This window comes from Lithobates pipiens, unplaced genomic scaffold, assembly GCF_037356315.1.
Source record: "Lithobates pipiens isolate NorthernLeopardFrog02 unplaced genomic scaffold, aLitPip1_a1.2 Scaffold_13, whole genome shotgun sequence".
Taxonomy (NCBI): domain Eukaryota; kingdom Metazoa; phylum Chordata; class Amphibia; order Anura; family Ranidae; genus Lithobates; species Lithobates pipiens.
The window spans coordinates 548,967,272-548,989,067 of record NW_027507718.1 but is presented as its reverse complement, the minus strand read 5'-3'; the positions used below and the strand labels follow the sequence as shown (position 1 = coordinate 548,989,067).

The 21,796-nt window shown below is 47.3% G+C and overlaps 1 protein-coding gene across 1 annotated transcript in view; it reads right to left on the bottom strand.

Annotated features, from left to right (window-relative positions):
- The window catches only part of LOC143975981 (vomeronasal type-2 receptor 26-like), a 70,151-nt gene extending 66,319 nt beyond the window's left edge, over window positions 1-3,832 (bottom strand). Inside the window, exon 1 of the mRNA XM_077478509.1 lies at window positions 3,588-3,832. Within this exon, the coding sequence (XP_077334635.1) occupies window positions 3,588-3,832 (245 nt within the window). The remainder of the gene's footprint in view (window positions 1-3,587) is intronic.
- Between the last annotated feature and the right edge of the window lie 17,964 nt (window positions 3,833-21,796).

Genomic DNA, 21,796 nt, shown 5'->3' with positions numbered 1-21,796 from the left:
ACCTGGCCAGTGGCGTAACTAGAACCTTCAGGGCCCTGATGCAAGAAACCATGAAGGGCCCCCCTGAACCCCAGCCAGGGCCCTTCCCTCTGAGTCCGGCGGTGGAACTCCAGGGCGTGGTCACAGGTATGACCTTTGTGAGCCCTGTAGTTCCACCACTGGTATCAGTAGTTTTTTTTTATTTAAATTTTTTTAATTTTTAGGTGCCCCATTGGGGGACTGTCCCTAGGCAGGATTGGGTCCCCGTCCCCAGAAGAGATGAGGTCCTTTTCTCCAGGGCAGATGAAGTTACTGCCCCCAGGTGAGAAGGGGTCCCTGTCCCCAGGGGAGATGGGGGTCCCTGTCACCACATGAGAAGGGGCCCCTGTCCCCAGGGGGAGATGGAGGGGGTATGTAATGGTGTGTGGGGGATGGGGTCCTCTCACTCACCATGACCAAGCTGTAGGCCGCGCACTCATCCATGTTGGCCTGGGCTCCATCCAGTGTGCTGGACGGGTGATCAGCATATCTCCCAGAAAGACCTTTCATCATCTGTGTATGACGGGGGAGGAGGGGGGCTGGCAGACAAGCCTGCAGTGTCCTCCGGGGGGCTCTCATAGGGCTGCACTGCATCTGTGTGCTTAAAGTTTGTTTACCCGGGAGAAGTATGCAGTGCAGTGTGGGCCGGACTCGGGGGTGGGCGGGACTCTGGCTGGGGAGAACAGACATCGGACTGAGCGGCAATGCATGGAGCAGGAGAGGGGTACTCTGAGGAGCCGGCCGAGGACACAGGTCATGCGGGGAATGCACAACTAAAGAGCAGCCAATGCGATAGTCGAGCATGGAGCTCTGCTAGTCACCCTCCACCTCCAGCCACCCGTGTGCATGGTGCACTGGTACCCCTAGCTGCCTATGCTGCTGCCGGCCATATGTAGAGGGGGCTGCATGGGCCCCCTGCATCACAGGGCCCAGTTGCGGTTGCGACTGCTGCACCCCCTATAGTTATGCCCCTGTACCTGGCCTAACAGCACATTCAACACTCTCCTCTTTTGAACTAGCTACTACTCAAGAGGTTACAAATCTTTTCTAGGATGCCCACCTAACCAATTGTCCCCTGGATCCTTTTCTCTCACAACTACTTTGGTCACCCCCTTATTCTATCCTATCCTCTCTCACTCACATCTTCAATCTCGCCCTCTCTAGTGACATCTTCCGCTCCCCTCTAAAACATGTAAAGATCACTCCCACACTTAAAAAGCCCTCACTGGACCCCACCAACCTGATCAACTTAAGACCCATCTCATTGCTCCCATTCACTTCTAAACTTCTAGAACAACTGTCTTAGCTCCTACCTCATTCAAAATAACCTTCTTGACCCCTTATAGTCTGGCTTTAGCTTGCAGCACTCCACGGAACCTGCCTTACTAAAACTCACTAACGATCTACTAACTGCTAAAACCAATGGCCTCTACTTCATACTCCTACTACTTAACCTCTCTGTGGCCTTAGATATTGTTGACCACCCGCTCCTTCTCAATAAACTCTGTTCCCTTGGCCTCAAAGATTCTGCCTTATCCTGGTTCTCCTCCTACCTATCACAGCGCTCCTTCAGTGTTACCTACAACTCTGGCTCCTCATCTCCATTACCCCTTTCTGTGGGGGTCTCACAAGGCTTTGTTCTTTGACCCCTTCTCTTCTCTATGTGCATCTCCTCCCTTGGTCACCTGATAAGTGCCCATGGCTTCCAATACCATCTATACGCCAATGACACCCAAATCTATCTGTTTACTCCTCACCTCACTCCTTCAGTTTCCTCTCCCATTACTAAACTTGCTAACTGACATATCAGCATGGATGTCACACCAATTCCTTAAACGCAATCTCTCTAAAACCGAGCTGGTAATGTTACCCCAACCCGTGCCCTCCTCCGTGACTTTTCCATCAAATCAAATAATGCAACCATCAATCCCTCTTCTCATGCCAGGGTACTAGCTATAATCCTGGACTCTGACCTGTCCTTTCAGCCCCAGATCCAATCGCTGTCAAAAAGCTTGTAGATTTCACCTCCGTAACATCTCTAAAATTCGCCCCTTTTTAACAAATGAAACCACCAAGCTCCTCATTTACTCCCTCGTTATCTCTCGCCTTGACTATTAGAATTCCCTTCTCACTGGGCTACCTTTCCATAGGCTACCCTCTCTTCAGTCTACCATAAGTGCTGCGTCTACCTTACCAACTGCTCAGTGTCTGCCACCCCTCTCCGGCAATCCCTACACTGGCTTACGATCACCCATCAAAATAAATTCAAAATACTAACCATAACATACAAAGACATCCACAACTCTGCCCCGAGCTACAGCACCAATCTTGTCTCCAAATATCACCCAGACCGTCCTCTCCACTCCTCTCAATACCTCCTGATCTCAAACTACCTTGTCTCCTCCTCCCATGCCCGTCTCCAGGAGCTTTCTCCAGAGCCTCTCCCATCCTCTGGAACTCTCTACCTCAGTCTGTCCAGCTACCCCCCTACTCTAGCTGCCTTCAGGCAATCCATGAAAACTCATCTCTACAGGGAAGCCTATCGCACCTCCGACTAATCTTTTACCATCAGCTCATTCCTCACAGTTACAACCTTCTGTACCACCTACCCCACCCTATTAGATTGTAAGCTCTTCTGAGCAGGGCCCTCTTAATCCTCTTGTATTTTATTGTATTGTAACTGTATTGTCTCCCTTTTATATTGTAAAGCGCTGCGTAAACTGTTGGGGCTCTATAAATCCTGTATAATAATAATAATAATAATAATAATTACCGTATTTATCGGCGTATAACACGCACCTTTTCCCCCTTAAAATCGGGGGAAAGTCGTGGGTGCGTGTTATACGCCGATCCCCACTGTCTGTGTGTCTAAAATACTGAGCGCCGCCGAAAAATAGCGAGCCGATTGCTCGGCTCCGCTCGTAGTCCCGCCTCCCTGCTGTTTCTCTAGCGAGCGCTGCCGAAAAAAAAAGACCGAGCCGTCTGTACTGTGTACTCGGCTCAGCTCGGCTTGCAGTCCTGCCCATGCTGGGTGGGACTGCGAGCGGAGCCCAGCCGAATACACAGTACAGACGGCTCTGTCTTTTTCGGCAGCGCTCGCTAGAGAAACAGCAGGGAGGCGGGACTACGAGCGGAGCCGAGCAATCGGCTCTGTCTTGTTTGGCGGCGCTCGGTCTTTTTCGGCGGCGCTCGCTCGGTCTGTCTCGGCGGCGGGAAATTTAAACATGGGCAAGGCTGCAAACGGCGCTGGGCAAGTTGCAAATGACACTGATCATTCTGCAATGATGGACAAGGCTGCAGATGCACACTGATAAGGCTGCATTGACGGGCATTTAAATGTAGGTTTTTTTTCCTTAAACTTCCCTCCTAAAACTTTTTTCCTTAAAATGCCCCCCTAAACTTGGGGTGCGTGTTATACCCCGATAAATACGGTACATACAAAATAACACAAATAAGTACATAACTAAAGTTAAGCTGACAATAAAATATATATAGGAAGATACTGCAATAAAATATGTCAACCACTCATCTATAACCTGGTAGATAAATATCTAACAAATCACACTTACCCGTGGCAAATAATTTTTTCAATCCGGCTGAAATCAGTAAAACTCCGAGGTAATGTGAAGAGATGAGCGGAGATCAATCCTCCAATAATGATATCTCCCGGTTGGTAATATTCATACTCAAATTGAGACTGGAGCTCGGTGAGTTTCCATTGCGATGGTGATTGTCGCAGTCTCTCCACATTGGATGACGTTGGGACCAGTATAAGCAGATAACAGGCAGCGATGAGCCGTACAGAGGAGGCCATACTGAAGACACAACCTTCACACTGACACATCTACAGATTCCCACCAGAGCAGTGCTCAGGATCACAGCAATATCTAGCAGTTTATATACTTTATTGGAGAAATATTTAGATCCCCTCAGTGTTCTCTGAAAAAAAAAAATATATATATATATATATACACACACACAAAACTATTAAAAATGTTATTGTTCAGTTTATACAATTTCTATATTTTTATTTTTTTATTGACCATAAACTTTGAAATAACCATGACTATGTATATTTGTGAACTTGTTCTTGTTCCAGAGCCTACACATATTCGCGGTTACTGTCAGATCAATTGTGTTTGAGCCATAAAACTGATGCTCATTTTACCCATATACAAAAACTTGTAGCGCCACTCAAAAGCAATGCATAAATTCCCCCCCCCTGTGGTCCAAAGCACAGACCGGGTGCCGGCGCTCAATCAAGCTCATTCAAGCTAGCTGGAACAGATCGAAAGACAGACAGGTAGAAACGCTAAACATCGGAACCCGGCCACCATAGAGAGGTAATGATACAGCTTCAGCCTGAACTCCTCAAACACTAAGAGGAAAAAATGAGGACACCCTTCCCTTAGTAGTTTAATGACCGAGTCTCTTTAAGTAGTAGGACAAAGTGAACAGCAGAAGGAAGTCTCTTCTAAAGATGGTGCACAAGAAAGCCCACAAACAGTATGCTGAAGACAAGCAGACTAAGCACGTGGATTACTGGAACCCAGGAGCGGACTGACAACTCATGGGGGCCCCCTTGGTTCCCACACTAAAGCCACACCTGCACAGTGAGACACGGGGGGAGGGATAGCACACAGGGGGACACTGGGGGGAGCACACAGGGGGACACAGGGGGGAGCACACAGGGGGACACAGGGGGGAGAGCACACAGGGGGACACTGGGGGGGAGCACACAGGGGGAGACTAGGGGGGGAAGAGAAAACAGGGGGACACTGGAGGGGGGGAGAGCACACACAGGGGGACACTGGGGAGGGAGAGCACAATGGGGGACATTGTGGGGGGGGGGGAGCACAAACAGGGGGACACTGGAGGGAGAATGCACACACACAGGGGGACACTGGAGGGAGAATGCACACACACAGGGGGACACTGGAGGGAGAATGCACACACAGGGGGACACTGGAGGGAGAACGCACACACACAGAGGGACACTGGAGGGAGAACGCACACACACAGAGGGACACTGGAGGGAGAACGCACACACACAGAGGGACACTGGAGGGAGAACGCACACACACAGAGGGACACTGGAGGGAGAACGCACACAGGGGGACACTGGAGGGAGAATGCACACACACAGAGGGACACTGGAGGGAGAACGCACACACACAGGGGGACACTGGAGGGAGAACGCACACACACAGGGGGACACTGGAGGGAGAACGCACACACACAGGGGGACACTGGAGGGAGAACGCACACACACAGGGGGACACTGGAGGGAGAACGCACACACACAGGGGGACACTGGAGGGAGAACGCACACACACAGGGGGACACTGGAGGGAGAACGCGCACACACACACACACACACACACACAGGGGGACACTGGAGGAAGAACGCACACATACGCACACACACAGGGGAACACTGGAGCGGGGGAGCACACACACAGGGGAACACTGGAGGGGGGGAGCACACACACACAGGGGGACACTGGGGAGGGAGAGCACAGTGGGGGATACTGTAGGGGGAGAGCACAAACAGGGGGACACTGGAGGGAGAATGCACACACACAGGGGAACACTGGAGAGGGGGAGCACACACACAGGGGAACACTGGAGGGGGGGAGCACACACACAGGGGGACACTGGGGAGGGAGAGCACAATGGGGGATACTGTGGGGGGGAGAGCACAAACAGGGGGGCACTGGAGGGAGAACGCACACATGCAGGGCAACACTGGAGGGAGAATGCACACACACACACACACACAGGGACACTGGAGGGAGAACGCACACACAGGGGGACACGCACACAGGGGGACACTCACACAGGGGGACACATACACAGGAGGACACTGTGGGGTGGGGGGGACCCGGGGCCCATACATCTGCACCCCCCACATGTGTGGCAGCCCTGGTATTTCAGCTTCACTCACCGGTGACTGCCAATAACAATACTTCTAATGGCGCGCTGCTCCCCGCCGGCCCCTCCACTCTTTGCGTCCGTCCCAGGTCACATGATGTCATGATGCATACAGTACACAAGTACCTGGGACGAACGGGAAGGAAGGAGGGGCCGGTGTTAGTAGTATTATTATCGGCATCATGGCATGTGATACAGCCGATGCAAGTGGCCTCTCATGTGGCCAAGTCCGGGCCCCTAATGGCCTCAGGCCCTCGGGCGGCGTCCGAGTGACCGACTGGTCAGTCCGCCCCTGCTGGAACCATGTCCTGTGATCTGATGAGACCAAGATAAACTTATTTGGGTCAGATGGTGACAAGCATGTGTGGGGGCAACCAGGTGAGGAGGACAAAGACAAGTGTGTGTTGCCTACAGTCAAGCATGGTGATGGGAGTGTCATGGTCTGGGGCTGCATGAGTGCTGCCGGCACTGGGGGGCTACAGATCATTGAGGGAACCATGAATGCCAACATGTACTGTGACATACTGAAGCAGAGCATGATCCCCTCCCTTCGGAAATTGGGCCGCAGGGCAGTATTCCAACATGATAACTACCCCAAACACACCTCCAAGACCACCACGGCCTTGCTAAAGAAGCTGAGGGTAAAGGCGATGGACTGGCCAAGCATGTCTCCAGACCTAAACCCTATTGATCATCTGTGGGACATCCTCAAACGGAAGGTGGAGGAGCGCAAGGTCTCCAACGTCCACCAGCTCTGTGATGTCATCATGGGGGAGGGGAAGAGGACTCCAGTGACAACCTGTGAAGCTCTGGTGACCTCCATGCCCAAGAGGGTGAAGGCAGTGCTGGAAATAATGGTGGCCAAACAAAATATTGACACTTTGGGCCCAATTTGGACATTTTCACTTAGGGGGGTGTACTGACTTTTGTTGCCAGCGGTTTAGACATTAATGCCTGTGTGTTGAGTTATTTTGAGGGGACGGGAAATTTACACTGTTATACAAGCTGTACACTCACTACTTTACATTGTAGACAAGTGTCATTTCTTCAGTGTTGTCACATGAAAAGATAGAAGAGAAGATTTACACAAATGTGACACATTCTATGGCCTTTAGTACATTTAATAAGAAGCACGATGAGTTTTTTTAACCACTTCAGCCCCGGAAGATTTGGCTGCTGAACGACCAGGCCATTTTTTTTTTTGCGATTCGGCACTGCGTCGCTTTAACTGAGAATTGCGCGGTCATGCGACCCACGTTCTTTTTTTTTATCACAAATAGAGCTTTCTTTGGTGGTATTTGATGATCTCTGCAGTTTTTATTTTTTGTGTTATATAAAAACAGAGCGACAATTTTGAAAAAAAAACACAATATTTTGTACTTTTTCCTATAATAAATATCCCCATTTTTATAAAAAAAAAAAAAAAAAAAAGCTAATTTCTTTCTCTGTTTAGGCCGATACGTTTTCTTCTACATATTTTTGGTAAAAAAAATCACAATAAGTGTATATTGATTGGTTTGCGCAAAAGTTGTAGCGTCTACAAAAAAGGGGATAGACTTATAGCATTTTTATTATTATTATTTTTTTACTAGTAACGGCGGCGATCAGCAATTTTTATCGGCACTGCGACATTATGGCGGACACATCAGACACTTTTGACCCATTTTTGGGACCATTGGCATTTATACAGCGATCAGTGCTATAAAAATGCACAGATTACTGTAAAAATGTCACTGACAGGGAAGGGGTTAATGCTAGGGGGCTATCAAGGGGGTGTTCCCTGTGTGTGTTCTAACTGTAGGGGGAGGCGACTGACCTAGAAGAAATGACAGATCGTGGTTCCTAGCTATTATGAACTCACGATCTGTGACTCCTCACAGAACAGGGATGTGTGTGTGTGTTTACACATTCCTGTTCTGCGTCTCGTGCCTGCTATCGCTCCTGGCCAACGGTCATCACGACCGTCGGACAAGAGCGTCAGCACCCCCGCAGCGCACGCCTGCTATCCCGATCCTGCGTGCCGACGTATGGCCACGACGGCTCTCGGGATCGTGCCGACCTGCCTCAGTAAAATGACGGCGGCTGGTCGGCAAGCGGTTAAGTTTACATTTTTTTGCCACAGTGTTTTAGAAAATGGAACAAAAAAGTAAATAAAATGTTATTATAAATTTCACAAAGTTGACATTTTAAAAAAGATATTACCCGCACACAGCATTGGCATACCTACAATGTTACAATTACACCCCACAAGACATTCTTCTACTTGTTTCAAGTATGAGGATACCACATATGTGTAAACTTTTTTTTTGCAGCCTGGACACATACAGGGGCCCAAAATCCAATGAGCGCCTTTAGGCTTTCAAGGGGTATATATTATGCATCTATTTCCCTGAATACTTAGCATGTGTTTGGAGGCTCTGGAGTGCCAGAGCAGTGGAATTACCCGCACACAGCATTGGCATACCTACAATGTTACAATTACACCCCACAAGACATTCTTCTACTTGTTTCAAGTATGAGGATACCACATATGTGTAAAACTTTTTTTTTTGCAGCCTGGACACATATAGAGGCCCAAAATCCAATGAGTGCCTTTAGGCTTTCAAGGGGTATATATTATGCATCTATTTCCCTGAATACTTTTTAGAGAGAAAACCCTGCAAAGGTATTTTTTAGGAGGCATGCTGAGTTGTTTTGAATATTTACCAAATCTTAAAACAAGTAGATATACGGGTCTTTCAAATATTCACTTTATGAAGTCATTACATCAATTTAGAATCCATATACATAAAATGAATATGTTTATTATTACAACTCATGTTAAAAAAAAATCACCATATATAGCCATTAAAATCATTGGATCAAATCATTATATATATATATGAAAAGAATCCAAAACCATGGTTCGTGGTCATGAGTAGCCTACGCGTTTCATGGATATTCTGCTTCTTCGGGATTCAGGAGGTATTCTCACAACAATTTCAATCCATCTATAAAAACGAACGTTACAGTTTATATAGGAATACTCAGGTATACATTATATACAACTTTTCCTTTTTTTTTCTTTTTCACAATCAAGATTTATTGAAGTTTTAAACATTTGTGCAGATTGACAGCGTTACATATATCAGATGTAGCGCTGGATCCTGACGAGCAGGCGCTATGTTTTTTTTTTTTCAAAGTTAATTTTCCTGAAACCACAGTTGGGTTTTGGGGCTAAATTTTCTAAATTTCTGGCTTCAGTACCAGTCCAGCTGGGTTGCACTGGGTTCTCCTTGACCGCAGGTGTCGCTGTCACCGCCGGCAAGAGTAAGAACGCAGTCTAGCTGGGTGGATTGAATGCCACTGCTCTCTCAGAACCAGCCCAGTGGGGGTGTTCTCCTGCTGTGCATTCTGGGAGGTGGTATTTAAGGTACCGACATCACGTGCTTCGGGGGTTCCGGAGATTATTTTCTGTCTGTTTGGTTCCGGTGGTCCTCCTGACCCCGCCTCATGGCCCTCCTGGCCTGGGGTGTGGAACCATGCATTTCGAGTCTCGGAAATTCCACTTCCCGACCAGCGCATGATGATGTACGTCGGCATAATGGCACGGGCAGGCAAATTGGCGTACAGGTACGTCCAGTTGAAATTGCCGCCCTGCCATCGCGTGCTCGCCGGCACGCGCGTGTGTGGGTCGGGACCCCCGTGAGTCCGGTCGCAGGTCCCGCGGACTCGATCGCCGCGGGGATACCCGCAATCGTCTCACAGGGAGGCTGAATGGGGAGATGCCGATGTAAACAGCATCTCCCCATTCTGCCTAGCAACAAGTGACACTAATCGCTTCTCCATGTGATTGGAGCAGAGATCAGTGTTCATTAACACACAGCCCAGCCCCCCACAGTTAGTAAAACGCTCCTAGGACACACTTAACCCCTACACTGCCACCCCCTGGTTAACCCCTTCACTGCCAGTGTCATTTACACAGGAATCACTGCATTTGTATAGCATTGATTGCTGTATAAATGACAAGGGTCCCAAAAATGTGTCAAAAATGTCTGATGTGTCCGCCATAATGTTGCAGTCACAACAAAAATCGCTGATCGCCACCATTACTAGTAAAAAATAAAAATTATTAATAAAAATGCCATAAAAATATCCCCTATTTTGTAAACACTATAAATTTTGCGCAAACCAATCAATAATCGCTTATTGCTTTTTTTTTTACCAAAAATATATAGAAGAATACGTATCGGCCTAAACTGAGGAAAAAAAATGCTTTTTTATATATTTTTGGGGGATATTTATTATGACAAAAAGGAAAAAATAATGCGTTTTTTTTTAATTGGGGCTCTTTTTTTGTTTATAGCGCAAAAAATAAAAACCGCAGAGGGGATCAAATATCACCAAAAGAAAGCTCTATTTGTGGGGAAAAATGGACGTTAATTTTGTTTGGGAGCCACGTCGCACGACCGCCGAATCGCAAAAAGTGGTCTGGTCTTAAGCCAGCAAAATGGCCCGGGGCTGAAAGTGGTTAACCACTTAAGCCCCGGACCAATTTGCAACCAAAGGACCAGGCCCCTTTTTGCAATTCGGCACTGCGTCACTTTAACTGACAATTGCACGGTCGTGTGATGTGGCTCCCAAACAAAAGTGGCGTCCTTTCTTTTGGTGGTATTTGATCACCTCTGCGGTTTTTATTTTTTGCGTTATAAACAAAAATAGAGCGACAATTTTGGAAAAAATTCTATTTTTTTTACTTTTTGCTATAATAAATGTCCCCAAAATATATATATAAAAAACATTTTTCCCTCAGTTTAGGCCGATAAGTATTCTTCTACATATTTACTAGTAATGGTGGCGATCAGCGATTTTTATTGTGACTGCGACATTGTGGCGGACACATCAGACATTTTTGACACATTTTTGGGACCATTGTCATTTATACAGCAATCAGTGCTGTTTAAATGCACTGATTCCTGTGTAAATGAGACTGACAGTGAAGAAGTTAACCACTATTGGGCAGTGTATGTGTTATGTATGACGTTATGTGTTTTGTTATTGTAGGGGGGCGTGGCCTGGCATGTGACATCCCTGTTCGTCTTTCCCTATAGAAGGGACGATCGGTGACAGGCTCAGTAGGAAGCACGGGGAGAGGTTTGTTTACACAGACCTCTCCTCGTTCTTCAGCTCTGTGACCCGATCGCGGGACACCAACGGCGATTAGGTCCGCTGGTCCCGCGGCCATGGTCACAGAGCTCAGCACCTGGGTCGTGAGCGCGCCGCCGGTGGCACGCTCCCGTTCCACGGCTGGGCACTTAAAGAGCCACGTACAGGTACATGATTGTGCCCAGCCGTGACATTCTGCCGGTCCTTAAGTGGTTAAACATGTGATTGGCTGTGTCCAATCATAGTTGGTCACATGTAAACAAGGAAGTGCCTGTAATTGGTGCTCCTTGCCTCATATTTAGGAATGTAATCAGGGCACTGATCATCAGTGCCCTGATTACATTAGTAAAAAAAAAGTGCAAAAAAACAGTGCCCACCAATGCCAATGATCAGTGCCCACCAGTGGCAGCAATCCATGCCCACCACTGCCCAAAAGTGCCACCAATCAGTGCCCATTACCGATGCCAGTCAGTGCTGTCAATAGATGCCGCCTATCAGTGCTGCCCATCAATGCCCATTACTGCAGTCAATCAATGCCCATCAGTGTCACCCATCAGTGCCACCCATCAATGCCCATCAGTGTCCATCAGTACCACCTATCCGTGCCGGCCTATCCGTGTCACCTATCAGTGCCCACCACTGCCACCTATTAGTGCCCACTAATGCCACTTATTAGTGCCCACTAGTGCCGCCTAACAGTGCCCACCAGTGCCGCCTATCAGTGCCGCCTATCAGTGCTCATCAGTGCCACATATCAGTGCCACCTGTCAGTGCCCAAAAGTGCAGCATTTTGGTGTCTCCTCATCAGTTACCACCAGTTCAGCCTGTCAGTGCCCATCAGTGCCCCCTCATCAGCGCACATCAGTGAAGGCGAAAAATTACTTAGTTACAAAATTTACTGACAGAAAAAAAGTGAAAAACATTTTTGTTCAAAATTTTTGGTCTTTTTTTTGTAAAAAATAAAAATCCCAGCAGTGATTAAATACCACCAGAAGAAAACTCTATTTGTGTGAAGAAAATGATAACAATTTCACATGGTCACAGTGTAGCACGACCGCGCAATTGTCATTCAAAGTGTGAGAGCGCTGAAAGCTGAAAAATGGCCTGGGCAGGAAGGGGGTGTAAGTGCTCAGTAGGCAAGTGGTTAAAGGAGTTGTAAACCCTCGTGTACTTTTTCACCTTAATGTATCCTATGCATTAAGGTGAAAAAACACCTTGCAGTGTCCGGGCGGCCCCCCAGCCCCTCCCCCCCGGTTTTACCTACCTGAGCCCCCGAATTTCCGTGGGCGTGATCCCGCGTTGCTTTATCCACCGCTTCTTGGCTCTTCATTGGATAGATTGATAGCAGCACAGCCATTGGCTCCCGCTGCTGCCAATAAAATCCAATGATATGGGTGCTGGGGGGGGGGGCCGAGTCATACACTCGCCGGCTAAGGATGCCGAGTGTATGACATGGGAATATGCCCGCAGGGTAACCCCCTCGGGAGAGAGCTTCCCAGAGGGGGTCATCTAGTGCGGGGAGGAGCCGCGAGAGCCGCCGCGGGACCCCAGAAGAGGAGGATCGGGGCCACTCTGTGCTAAACAAACTGCACAGTGGAGGTAAGTATGACATGTTTGTTATTTAAAAAAAACTGAACCTTTAGTGTCACTTTAAGTGGTTAATGTTCATTGGTCATGGGCACAGGGGATTCTTTTTTTTTCTTTTGACCTTTACATGTCACATCATTCAATCTATTAACCGCTTGCCGACCAGCCACGGCCGTTTTTACTGCAGCAGAACAGCGCGGCTGCGCGAATCGCCATCATGTTACGTCACTTCTTCTGGTGGCCACTAGAGGAGCGCACATGCACGCTACTCGCCCCCCGGAGCCGATAAGAGTGCCCGGTGGTCGCGATGACCGCCGGACTCCCCGGCGATCGCTCATGACACGGCGAGAACCGGAAAACTGTGTGTGTAAACACAGAAATCCAGGTTCCCTGAGGGGAGAAGAGAGAGATTGTGTGTTTATACAAAGTATGAACAGCGATCTCTCTCTTCCCCTAGCAAGTCCCATCCCCCTACAGTTAGAACACACACTAGGGAACACATTTAACCCCTTGATCACCCCCCCCACCCGAGTGTTAACCCCTTCCCTGCCAGTGACATTTTTATAGTAATCAGTGCATTTTTATAGCACTGATCGCTGTATAAATGCCAATAATCCAAATGTGTCAAAAGTGTCCGATGCGTCCGCCATAATGTCACAGTCCCGATGAAAATCGCAGATCGCCGTAAAAAAATTTAAAAATAAATAAAAATGCCATAAATCTATCCCCTATTTTGTAGACGCTATAACTTTTGCGCAAACCAACCAATATACGCTCATTGCGATTTTTATTACCAAAACTATGTAGAAGAATACGTATCGGCCTAAACCTAAAAAAAATAGGGGGATATTTATTATAGCAAAAAAATTATCCTTCCCCTTTCCCTACCTAAATTATAGTTTTTCTACTCCCCCCCCCCCTTTTTTATATATACGTCGGCAGAATGGCACGGCTGGGCACAAGTACGTACCTGTACGTTGCTCTTTAAGTGCCCAGCCATGGGTCGGGAGCGCGCCGGCGGCAGAGCGCTCCCGTCCCGGTCCTGGGCTCCGTGACCATGGCCGCGGGACCAGCGGACCCAATCGCCGCTGGTGTCCTGCGATCGGGTCACAGAGCTGAAGAACGAGGAGAGGTCTGTGTAAACAAACCTCTCCTCGTGCTTCCTAGTGTGGTTGTCACCGATCGTCTCTTCCCTTTTATAGGGAAAGACGATCAGTGACGTCACATGCCAGGCCACACCCCCATACAATTAAAAAAAAAAAACATAACGTCATACATAACACCTACACTGCCCCCTAGTGGTTAACTCCTTCACTTCCAGTGTCATTTACACAGGAATCAATGCATTTAAATAGCACTGATTGCTGTATAAATGACAATGGTCCCAAAAATGTGTCAAAAATGTCTGATGTGTCCGCCACAATGTCGCAGTCACAATAAAAATTGCTGATCGCCGCCATTACTAGTAAAAAAGAAAAATTAATAAAAATGCTATAAAACTATCCCCTATTTTGTAAACGCTATAACTTTTGCGCAAACCAATCAATAATCGCTAATTGCGATTTTTTTTTACCAAAAATATGTAGAATACGTATCGGCCTAAACTGAGGGAATGAAAATATTTTTTTTTATATATTTTTTGGGGATATTAATTATAACAAAAAATAAAAAAATAATGCTATAATATAATAATATAATAATAATAATAATAATAATAATAATAATAAAATAATATATAATAACGTTTTTTTTCAAAATTGTCGCTCTATTTTTGTTTATAGCGCAAAAAATAAAAAAACTACAGAGGTGATCAAATACCACCAAAAGAAAGCTCTATTTGTGGGAAAAAAAGGACGCCAATTTTGTTTGGGAGCCACGTCGCACGACCGCGCAATTGTTGGTTAAAGCGACCGCAGTGCCGAATCGCAAAAAGGGGCCTGGTCCTTTGGCTGCAAATTGGTCCGGGGCTGAAGTGGTTCAGTTTGAGAAGATTGGAGGCAAGAAGCATAGGGGCACAGGTTATAATATGAAGGAATAGACGTCTAGTGCATAGAAAAATATTAGATGTCGGTTAGGCAGAGTAGGCATGGCCATCATGTTATTATATATATATATATATATATATATATATATATATATATATATCGATTTCTTGAATGATATGATTTAGATGAATGATGTTAGTTTGATATATTTTAATTATTATTTTTTCACTCTGATATATCCAGAGACGTTATGTGTGTTTTGCGTTTTTGTGCTTTCTTGAAATAAATAAAAGATTTAAAAAAAAGAAGGACAAAATATTGCGTTGTTTTCAAAATTGGCGTTTTTTTGTTTTGTTTATAGCGCAAAAAATAAAAACTGCAGGGGCGATCAAATACCAGCAAAAGAAAGCACTATTTGTGGGGCGAAAAAGGACGTCAATTTTGTTTGGGTGCAGCGCCGCAGGACCGCGCAATTGTCAATTAAAGTGACGCAGTGCCGAATCGCAAACAATGGCCCGGTCATTCAGCAGCCAAATCTTCCGGGGCTGAAGCGGTTAAAAAATAAAATGACTTTATCAAAGTCATTGTGTTTTGCCACAACTTGTGTGTAACTTTCCCCTGATTTAAGGTCCGCTTCTCTGTGCGTAAAAAAATGTTTGGGTGCAGCGCCGCAGGACCGCGCAATTGTCAATTAAAGTGACGCAGTGCCGAATCACAAACAATGGCCTGGTCATTCAGCAGCCGAATCTTCCAGGGCTGAAGCGGTTAAAAAATAAAATGACTTTATCAAAGTCATTGTGTTTTGCCACAACTTGTGTGTAACTTTCCCCTGATTTAAGGTGCGCTCCTCTGTGCGTAAAAAAAATGTTTGGGTGCAGCGCCGCAGGACCGCCCAATTGTCAATTAAAGTGACGCAGTGCCGAATCGCAAACAATGGCCTGGTCATTAAGCAGCCGAATCTTCCAGGGCTGAAGCGGTTAAAAAATAAAATGACTTTATCAAAGTCATTGTGTTTTGCCACAACTTGTGTGTAACTTTCCCCTGATTTAAGGTGCGCTCCTCTGTGCGTAAAAAAAATGTTTGGGTGCAGCGCCGCAGGACCGCCCAATTGTCAATTAAAGTGACGCAGTGCCGAATCGCAAACAATGGCCTGGTCATTAAGCAGCCGAATCTTCCGGGGCTGAAGCGGTTAAAAAATAAAAGTACTTTATCAAAGTCATTGTGTTTTGCCACAACTTGTGTGTAACTTTTAGGTGCGCTCCTCTGTGCGTCTCTCCTGTGCTCCTCGCTGTGCTGGGAGTCTGTTCAGTGTCCCCCGGGGAAGGTACAGATAAAGTTATAATAAAATCCGCTATGAAAACAATCTCATTGCCATTCATTGTAATCAATAATGATCAGTTATGTGGGAGGGGCCCCAGGAGAGTCCCGGCAGGGAAGGGGTGTGAGTAGGAAGGGGGGAGAAGCTGTGATCTGTCTTTCTATGAAGGTGACACCTCTGTAATTTTGTCTCCAGGTGACCCCGTCCCCCTGTGTATGGATACTGTGTACTGATAGAATGATCCCGGTGAGGATGGGGGGAGGGGGAGGATGACGGGAGGGGGAGCGCAGTCTGCCAGCTGCTCATACAATGTATGATTATACAGGTGGCATTAGACATCCCTGTGTGATTTTTACATGGCAAAGTTCACAGAAAATAACATTCCTGATCAAACTGATATTATTATTGTAGCAGTGTAGTAGCCACTAGTAACAAACATCCGCCATATCACCCTGCTGCCAGCAGGGCCGTCTTTAAAATTGATTGCACCATGAGCAAACATTTTCTTTTTTGCCCTCTCAAAGCCACTTAGCAACTATTTTCAGGCAGTGCGGGCTCAAGGGGGAGCTGCCCTGGGTCTAGGGTGACCACGCATCTCGGATTGCCCGGGACAGTCCCGCATTTTGCAGGTCTGTCCCGGGCACCTTCATTCCGGGGCAATACAGTGTCCCGGAATGAAACTGACACTGCCACCCACCCCTCAGGGCTGATCCGATGCCCCCAAAAAAGGCCGCCACAACGCCGCTTTAGTCACTGACAGTACTTGTCCTGCCCGGGAATGTCTAGAGAGGCACAACCCCCACCCCCTGCTTGTGATTGGAGAAGTCATATGTAGCCCTGGGCTCAGGATGAGCATGCGCTATTTGTTTTGTAAATGTAAACGTTCCCAAAACCACAGTTGGGTTTTGGAGTTAATTGTTCTAAATGATGGTCTCAGTACCAGTTTGGCTGGATTGCACTGTGTTCTGCTTGACCATAGGTGTCGGTGTCACCACTGGCAAGCAAATGAACGATGTCCGGTTGGACGCATTGGGTGCCAATCTCTCTCGGAACCAACCCGTGAGTGTGTCATCTTGCTGGGCATTCTGGGAGGGGGTACTTAAGATGCAGAGGTCCAGTGATACGGGGTTCCGGTCCAGAGGATTGTTCTGTCTTCTTGGTCCTGGTCCTCCTGACCAGTCCTCAGGGGCCCTCATGGGCTGGGTTGCAGATTCATCCATTGCCGAGTCTCGGGGCTGGCTAGCCCGAGGCGAAGTAACTGGAAGGAGGATTCCGAGGTGGTCCGGTGCCGTCTCGTCTTTGGAGAGGCCCAGCAACTGAGAACGCAACCAGGGGAAGACTCTTCAGAAGAGGGCCATGAAGGAGGCTGGCTGCTCGGTAAGAGCCTAATGGAAGCTAAGACACCAGACAACAGGTGAATCCACACTCGTATGGTATCGCCGGACCGGTTGCAAGATACAGGTACCGTACGAGGGTTCTCTAATTTCAAATATCCTTCAGTTACAACCAAGTCTGTGGCAGAGACTTTTCTGTATCTGAACCACCTATCAGTTGCTAAATCTGCTGAGAGGAGATTTATCCGATGGCCGTAATATCCAGTTGCGAATAGCTATTCTCTGGATGCCATGGTGAGAGATTTATGCAGTTCCAAGAGTACCTGAACTTCCCACCTATACCCACTATCCTTTATGGAGAGACTGTGTTTTGTCGGCCATTTTGCGAATAAAAATTCCTAAAGTGGATCCAGTGTCGGTCTCTACAGTTCTTTGGGCCATCTACCTCGGGAAACCCCCTAGACGAATACGAGGTCAAGAAGGTAACGGTAAGCCCAAATCAAATTAGCCGCTCCTTCGGGGGTCAGTGTTACACATATATCCCCCCTCTTGCATGTAATCACTGTAGAGCCAGCATTGGAACAAGGTAAATCGGGTCTTGGCTGGGCAGTACAAGTACTGGCCTTTTTTGAGGGGCATGATCAGTGCTTCTGGGTAAAGTGTGCACCCGCCGCCCAAGCTGTGCTGTAATTTGTTACATGGGGGGACTGGCAATAAGCGTATATTGATTGGTTTGTGCAAAGTTATGGTGCCTACAAAATAGGTTATTGATTTATGGCATTTTTATTATTTTATTTTTACTAGTAATGGCGGCGATCTGCAAATTTTATTGGGACTGTGACATTGTGGCGGACAGATCGGACACTTTTTTAAAACCATTGACATTTATACAGTGATCAGTGCTATAAATATGCATGGATTACCGTATATATGTGACTGGTTGGGAAGGGGTTAACACTAGGGGGCGATCGAGGGGTTAAATGTGTTCCCTCAGTGTGTGTTCTAACTGTGGGTGGATGGGACTGACTTGGGGAGGAGACCGATCGGTGTTCCTATATACTAGGACACACAATCTGTCTTCTCTCCTCTGACAGAACATGGATTTGTGTGTTTGCACACACAGATCCATGTTTCTGCTCTGTCAGGATCAATCGTGGGTGCCCGGCCGCCATCATGGCCGTCAGGCACGTGCATCGGCTCCTCAGTGACGCGGCGCATGCGCGCCCCCTACACTGGTGGGAAGAGGAGGACGTCATATGACGTTCGCCCAGAATGGGAGATCCCATCTGCAGACCTAATTTGACAATACTTCGGGAAGGAAGTGGTTAATAGACATGTGCAGACTGAAATATTTCGTTTCGGAATTTAGTTTTCGTTCGAAAAATAAATTTATTTAGTTACTCCCGAAATTTGTTTTTATTTATTTCGTTTTTCATTAAAATAATTGCATTTGTCCGAAAATCAAAATGAATTACGGTCGAATCTGTCATTGAAGACTTATGGTGTCTGTCGGAATGTTTAAAGAAGATTCGACGGAGCAGCGAAACTCACTTATGATGCTGCAATCATACATTCCCAGTCGAATATTTTGACTACAAGCTATAGTAGGATTCTAATGTTGTACGTCTTCTATGGGTTTTTTAAAGGCTATTTGCATTGCACACAGGTCATTAGCATTAAAGAAAAAAAAATGCGTGGGGGTCCCCCGAAATTCGGTATGAATATTAAGGGGAACCCCGTGCCAAAAAAAAAAACGGCGTGGGGGGGTCCCCCTCAAAATCCCTACCAGACCCTTCAGGTCTGGCATGGATTTTAAGGGGAATCCCGCGCCCCAAAAAAATAATGGCGTGGTATAATAATGGTCCCCCTCAAAATCCATACCAGACCCTTATCCGAGCATGCAACCTGGCAGGCTGCAGGAAAAGAGGGAAGGACGAGAGAGCGCCCCCCCCCCTCCTGAACTGTACCAGGCCACATGCCCTCAACATTGGGAGGGTGCTTTGAGGTAGCCCCTCAAAGCACCTCTTCCTCATGTTGATGAGGACAAGGGCCTCATCCCCACAACCCTGGCCGGTAGTTGTGGGGGTCTGCGGGCTTATCAGAATCTGGAAGCCCCCTTTGAATGAATGAGTGACTTGTATAGCGCTACCTATATGAACTGAATCGCCTCAGGGCGCTTTCTTGCCACTGGTGTCCATCTGCAGCTTTTATGCAGTCCTTTAATCTGTAGGGTCCTGACACACTTACGACACATACAACATTGACATACACATACTATGGCCAATTTTTTTTGGACAGGGTCTAATTCACCTACCAGCATGTCTTTGGAGTGGGGGAGGAAACCAGAGTACCCGGAGGAAACCCACGCAGGCACAGGGAGAACATGCAAACTCCAGGCAGATAGTGTTGTGGTCGGGATTTGAACCAGCAACCCTACTGCTGCTAGGTGAAAGTGCTAACCACTACACCACTGTGCTGCCCTTTAACAAGAGGACCCCCAGATCCCGGCCTCCCCCCTGTGTGAAATGGTAAGTGGGTACAAAAGTAACCCTACCATTTCACCAAAAAAGTGACAAAAAAAGTGTTAAAAATGACAGGAGACGGTCTTTGACAATTCCTTTATTAAAGTCGTCTTCTTTCATCTTCTTTCTTCTGGTCTTCTTCCTTCTTCATCCTTTGTTTTCTTCCTCCATCTTCTTCTTCCTCCGATCCTCTTCTTCCTCTGATCCGCTTCTTCTTGCTCCGGTGTCCTCGTCTTCCTCCACGGCGTCTCTTCTTGGTTCACGGGCCGCTCCGCGCAATGGGAGGCTCCCGCTGTGTGACGCTTCTCTTCTTCTGACAGTTATTTTATAACGGAGGGCGGGGCCACCCAGTGACTCCGCCCTCCTTGGATGCATGAAACATTACGTTAATTAGCCACCTGGATGACTCAGGGCCCACCCAGACTATTCAGAGGTTTCACTCCAGGTCAGACTTGCCGGCTTCCACAATACAGTGTACTGTACAATACACATTATTACAAGTATAAACACAACCTACAATGGTTTGCTAGCAGACAGACAATAGATGAGTTAATTAGCATAAATAACAATGGGTGAAAGACCCCATAGGAGGCATACTAGACCTACTTGCAATAAACACATTATAGCAGGCAACCCCAGACAGGTGGCTTGCTGATGACATCAATGTCTGCTATGAGTCCCACAGTGTGGAGCAGTCCTTGCTGGAAATGTGGCATCTAGGCCCTTAACATGGACCCGGGCCTAGAGTCCCAGAGTCTTGTGTCTTCTTGGGGAGATATGGACTTGAATCCAAAGTAACAAGACCACTCCACGGATCCCCCAGGCATACACCTTCCAAAGAGTAGTGTTCCCTTAAATACCAGACCTCAGTCAGCGGGTAAGAGACTTGCTCCCAGTCCTCTCCAAAAGCCCCTGTGCCAGCTAGGTCTGTCACTCACAATGACTTAACCCCAGTCCTCGGCAGTCCAATTCTTATACCTTTTGCAGAATATCAGTCTGTCCCTGATGTTTTTCCTGAAGAGGAGTGGCTTCTTTGTTGCCCTTTGCTGGCCATCCACCAAAAGTCTTCTCCTCACTGTGCGTGCCGATGTACTCGCACCTTTCTACTGCCATTCCTGAGCAATCTCCGCACTGGTGGTGCCCCCCCGATCCCACAGCTGAATCAACTGTAGGAGATGGTCTGGAATTTCTTAGGCGCTCCGAAGCCTTCTTCACAAGTACAGTAGAAAAGGTTTTCATGGGATTAAAGCGGAGGTCCACCCTAATTAACAGTCCTAGGTCTATGTGATCCCCCCTTCCCTAATCGCTAGGTAACCCCCTTACCTTTCTGCTGTCTTCTTCTGTTTTCTTCTTCTTTCAAATTTTCTGCCTCTGGAGATTCCGGAAAGGGGCGGAGCCGCTGCGGAAATGGACGGGGCTTCAGCAGTAGGTCACTTCTTCCTGTCGGCCGCAGGGGCTCCTGGGATCGTTATTTTTATTTCCCAGGAGTCTGTGCGGCGCCCAGGATTGTTGTGTGCGCTCGAGCGGATTGATCTGCGCATGCGCGAGATCGCAGATCATACGGGCGGTGCATGATGGGAGTTTAGGAGGACTGTGCCCCGGAAGACAATGCCTGTGGGCTTCACATGCCCACAGGCAAAATGGAAAACGCCTGGAGACGTTTTCCTAATAAGTTTTGAAGAAAGAAAAACGGCTGCAAGAGACTCGGACAGCACTTAGAAGTAAGTAAAGTATTTAGAATACTTAATTTTACACATTATTGCGGGGAAAAAAAAAAAAAAACGGCGGTGGAACCCCGCTTTAAGTTCATTTTCATGATCGCTCTTCGTAACATTCTGGAGTACTTGTGGATAATGGGGACGGGAGGTGGTTTTATGTGGAGTTGTAGTTTTTAAAGTGTTTTTGTGCACTTAGTTTTGAGGATTTATTAAACTTTTAAGACAATACAGTGTG